The sequence below is a fragment of the Fragaria vesca genome, linkage group LG4, assembly GCF_000184155.1.
Source record: "Fragaria vesca subsp. vesca linkage group LG4, FraVesHawaii_1.0, whole genome shotgun sequence".
NCBI lineage: Eukaryota > Viridiplantae > Streptophyta > Magnoliopsida > Rosales > Rosaceae > Fragaria > Fragaria vesca.
In genome coordinates, this window is record NC_020494.1 from 8,044,081 (window position 1) to 8,048,651 (window position 4,571).

Consider the following 4,571-nt stretch of genomic DNA (forward strand, 5'->3'; position numbering starts at 1 on the left):
GCCATCTCCTCCTCCACCATACCACTACACCTCCCCACCTCCACCTTCTCCATCTCCTCCCCCACCATACGCTTACAAGTCTCCACCACCTCCTTCACCCTCTCCTCCTCCTCCATACGTCTACAAGTCACCTCCACCTCCGGTGAAATCTCCTCCACCACCGGTGTACATTTACGCCTCTCCCCCACCTCCCACTCACTACTAGGCTCAAACACGTGCATAGACCAATCATGTAAGTCGTCGAATTTAGTCTCTGTTTTTGTTTTCACTTTATTAATTACCAATGTAACATTTTAATCTAAACTTACTAATTAACAATGTAATTGCAGGTTTTAATTTAAGCAGCAGAATAAAGGAAGGCTCCATGAGCCGAAAGCAGAGACACCAAGCTTCCAATCCAAGTCCATTGTTGTCGACGGTGAAGAACAAGGGTCTGGCAGAAACATCAGCCATGACCAGCAACCTCATCTTCCACATGCTCTTACTATACTCATCATCCAAATCGGGAATTTAAAGCATTCATCTTGGTCTTGGAAGGAACTAATAATTTGGCTTGGTCGTCTCAGTGTCGTCATTTTTTCATTTCTAAATTATATTTCATTGTATAGGGTAGCAGTTACATGGCCTTTTTTTTTTTTTTTCAATTGTATGATTGGCTTCTATTTATTGTGAGGATAAATGTTTCTTTAGGCATTCACTGAATTATTTATCAATAAAAATGATGAATTACTTTCACTCTGTCTTCTACTATCTGGCTTCATATCTAGCTAGCTTTTTGGTAGTGCTCTTCGATTTCATTTGCTTGGCTTTTCTGTCCCCTTTATTCCAAGGGTATAAGTGCCCTCAAATACATATGACAATGCAGATAGGGTTCACAAATCACAAAGTGGGCAGCAAAATGAATTTCAAGTTGAGTGGATTGTGGGGTTTATGACACAATTTGTCGTCAACTTGGAAGCAGCGTTTCGAGGATCAAATTCCATATATAGTTAGGCGGCTGCTGCTGCTGCATGCCATGATTGACAAACTTGAAGCACTGCCAAGCAAAAAGATTGATATATAAGAACAAACAAAGAAAGAATGACTCAACAACTCCCCTAGCCTGATGGTTGCAATCACAGCCCCAATTGCATGTTTTGAATCTTAATAGATAATTTTATATATAATACGTTTTGAAGATGATGAACCTACCATAATAATGTAGGTTGTATTAAAGTGTTTAGTTTGTCATTTCTTCTTTCATCGGAAAAGAAAGGAGACTACGTACTTAGATGAATATCATGGAGTTCATGCAGTAAACCCTGTTCTTTTTTTGGCATTTTCTTTTCTTCTCGCATATATGTAGTGGTGAAAGAAGTAATTAGATACCTTGTGATGAATAAGTTACAACATGTTCAAGTTAAAAGTGATTCAAAACAAACATATCACATCACTCGTTTTATTTTTGTTATCTGATAATCAAGTTTTGTTAGTCTTCTTATGTTGCGCACATATATTTTTGCATATGAAGGTACCTCTGTCGCGCAGCTGGTCATGTACAAACTAATTATTCCGATTTTCAAATCATGCATGAGCCTCCGTTTTTTTTCCTTCATTCATTTCTGCTTTTAATTTTAGGGGAGTGAAATCCATACTCCTAAAATTGTAATTCATATTTTCACTTTCTATTTTTGGTAACTTAACTTTTGTCCTTAGCAAATTAAATTTTGTCTTCTTATGAGAATGATGATTAAAAATGAAAAATGGGAGTGTGAATTTCAATTTGGGGAGGTAAATTTTTCTTTCTAATTTTAAAATGAATACAAGAGTTGTCAATTGTACAAATAATCAAACCTAAAATACAAGAGCAATTGAAATTACCCCCAAATCATATAAGCTACAATAATAATCAGATCTTAATTTTGCAGAAAACGAACCTAAATTAATTGAACTAAAGATGAAGAAAGATACATAGGACGAAGAAGAAAGAAAACTTAATTGAAGATGGGAGGTGGAACATAACTGCTGAAGATGGGAAGTAGAGAGAGAGCGATAACCTCAAACACGGTTCGTGGGATATGCCGTCATGCCGTGAGAGACTGAGAGATAACAGTTTAGAAAGTAGGGTTTAGGGTTATCTATGACTGTTTATTTTTATTTTTATTTTTACTTTTTAATTAGCGCCTTAATTTTCTTTTTTCAACTGAAACATCCCGCTTCTTCTGAAGCTCCCTTTCTCTAATCCTATCTTGTAAAATTATGGTTTTGTCTATGTACTCTGACGAAAGCAACTAGATCTACTATGAGGGTTAAATGGGATATTTTAGTCTAAATAACTTGGTGCCTTAAAATTAATGCACAATGTACATATATAATGCTCAAACCAACTTGGGAATGATAGTTGTTTGGAATGACTGCTAATTGTATATAAGCTTAATTCTTTTAGGGTACATATATGGAGGCGGATGAGATTGGTTAATGGGGAATGATATTCTTCTTGTCCTTTCGAGGAGATATCATGTTAATGGGGAATTATCATAGTCATGATCGAGTAATATCTAGCTAAGGTGGAATACCCGGTCGAGGCAGGAAAATCTTGTCAAAGTGGACTAGATGAAGCTGAAATATATCTCATTCAAGGTAAAAATCTAGTCAAGCTAGGCCAGATATTGGTCAAGGCGAAATATCTAGTTCAGATGTACATAGGTTAGAATAAGTAATTCCCTAAATTACAATATGTATTAGGAGAATATCTAATCTCCTCAAATCGAATTTGTGTGATGAATACTCCCTTTGTTGAAAATCCAAGTCATGGAATCCAAGTTTGGAGAAATCTCAAACCTCGATCATCAGCATTTCTTTTGAGGAAAATCTGAGTGAGGCGTGCAAAATCCATGTGAGGAAAAATGTGTAGATCAAGGTGAGTAACATTCTCTTCGATCTTAGCGAGAAGTTGAATCCAAGGAATGAAAAATTCTCTCAAGACGAATATGAATGAGGAGAATGCATCATGGAGATTTTAGCAAAAGAAAACTAAATTGATGATTGAAGAACTGGATCAAGCTTCTTAAGATCGGACTATCTAGAGAATGATCAAGTCTTAGGCTTACTTAAGTTTAGTAGGTAATATGTAAGTGTAAATCAACTATATCAAAGAAATAATATTTGTGAAAACTGCCCATAAGATATGTGATCAACATAATGAAGTACGACTATGAGGTCCCTTATACAAAACACTCGTAATCTCTTTTACTAAAAAAAGTAAAAAGCAAAAAGACGAAATGAAAATTCCCTAAACCCACTATTCATAAAAAGAAAGAAAAAAACCCTAAACTCTAAACTCTAAATCCTAAACTCCAACCTCTAAACCAAAAAAAGAAAAAGAAACAAACCCATATCTTATTTTTTTTTCCTTTGATAATGTACAAAACCCAGATACTCTTCCCATATTAAAAGAAGAACAAACCCAGAATTGGACAAGATTCAAGCCTTCAAGGTATCCGTTCATCGGCAACGCGAGAAAGGAATTCGTAAGTCTCAAGAGAATTACCGGTTATATAACATCTGGTTTGTTACTGCACCAAGGTAAAATTATGAAGATAAATATAATTGTAATAAATAGACAACCAAAGATATGATTGTCATAGCTTTTTTATGTAACTACCCGTTTTACATACGAGAAATTTTAAATACACACCCCTAATATCTTAATACACACACCTTGCTTAATACACCACCTATCAATTTTTTCATTTCAGTATTATACTTAATACACATCCCAAACTGTCTAAAATACCCTTAATTTATGAAATATTCTATTATTTAATATAATTAATATATGTACTATTTGGTGCCTTTTTTTACATATTATTTCGTCTAATTTTTGCTAAAAAATTTTGGCTATCATTGTTCAATGTATAATCAAATGATTATTGTTATATCCCAACTCCAAATCACCAATACAAATTTTCAAAATTCACAAGCTAGTAGAACTGTAGAAGTAAAGTAGCCAATAAACATAGCTAGCTAGTTATTTGATAAAACATGTCATGATAGATGTAGTACATGACAATATGATATGCAAGATTAAAATAAAGCTGATACTGATAAAATAAAATATAAAATAAAAAAAGATAACCCAAATGAATTGTGGAGAAGAGTTGGAGTTAGGGGAGAAGACGTGTTTTCGACGATTTTAGGGTAGAAGATTGAAAAGAATACTTCCAGCGTGATTTTTTTTTTTTAATAATAGATGTTTGTTTTGGTCATTTAGCTTACCTATAAAATCTCAATAGAAACATAAAATAATAGAGATGTGTATTAAGAGATTAAGAGTGTGTATTTAAAATTTCTCTTTACATACACATTGAAATCAACATTAGTTTAAAAGGGTAAACAAGTGAAATAAGGAAGCACATCACCTGTGCCCATTCCCGTTATGCCTAATATGTGCCATCAAATAAAAAACTGACACATGAAATTCCACTCAGCACAACTTAACAGAGTTAGTTTCAGTTAACTTTGATTAATTTTAGTTTTTTACTTAAATAAAAAAACAAGGACTGCGCATTTCCTCCTTCCTTTCAAACTTC

The 4,571-nt window shown here is 33.9% G+C and overlaps 1 protein-coding gene across 1 annotated transcript in view; it reads left to right on the plus strand.

Moving 5' to 3' along the window:
* LOC101307690 overlaps window positions 1-667 on the plus strand; it is a 3,191-nt gene extending 2,524 nt beyond the window's left edge. Inside the window, exons 4-5 of the mRNA XM_004297994.1 lie at window positions 37-232; window positions 330-667. Of these exons, the coding sequence (XP_004298042.1) occupies window positions 37-205 (169 nt within the window). The 3' untranslated portion in view covers window positions 206-232; window positions 330-667. The remainder of the gene's footprint in view (window positions 1-36; window positions 233-329) is intronic.
* Window positions 668-4,571: the final 3,904 nt, after the last annotated feature.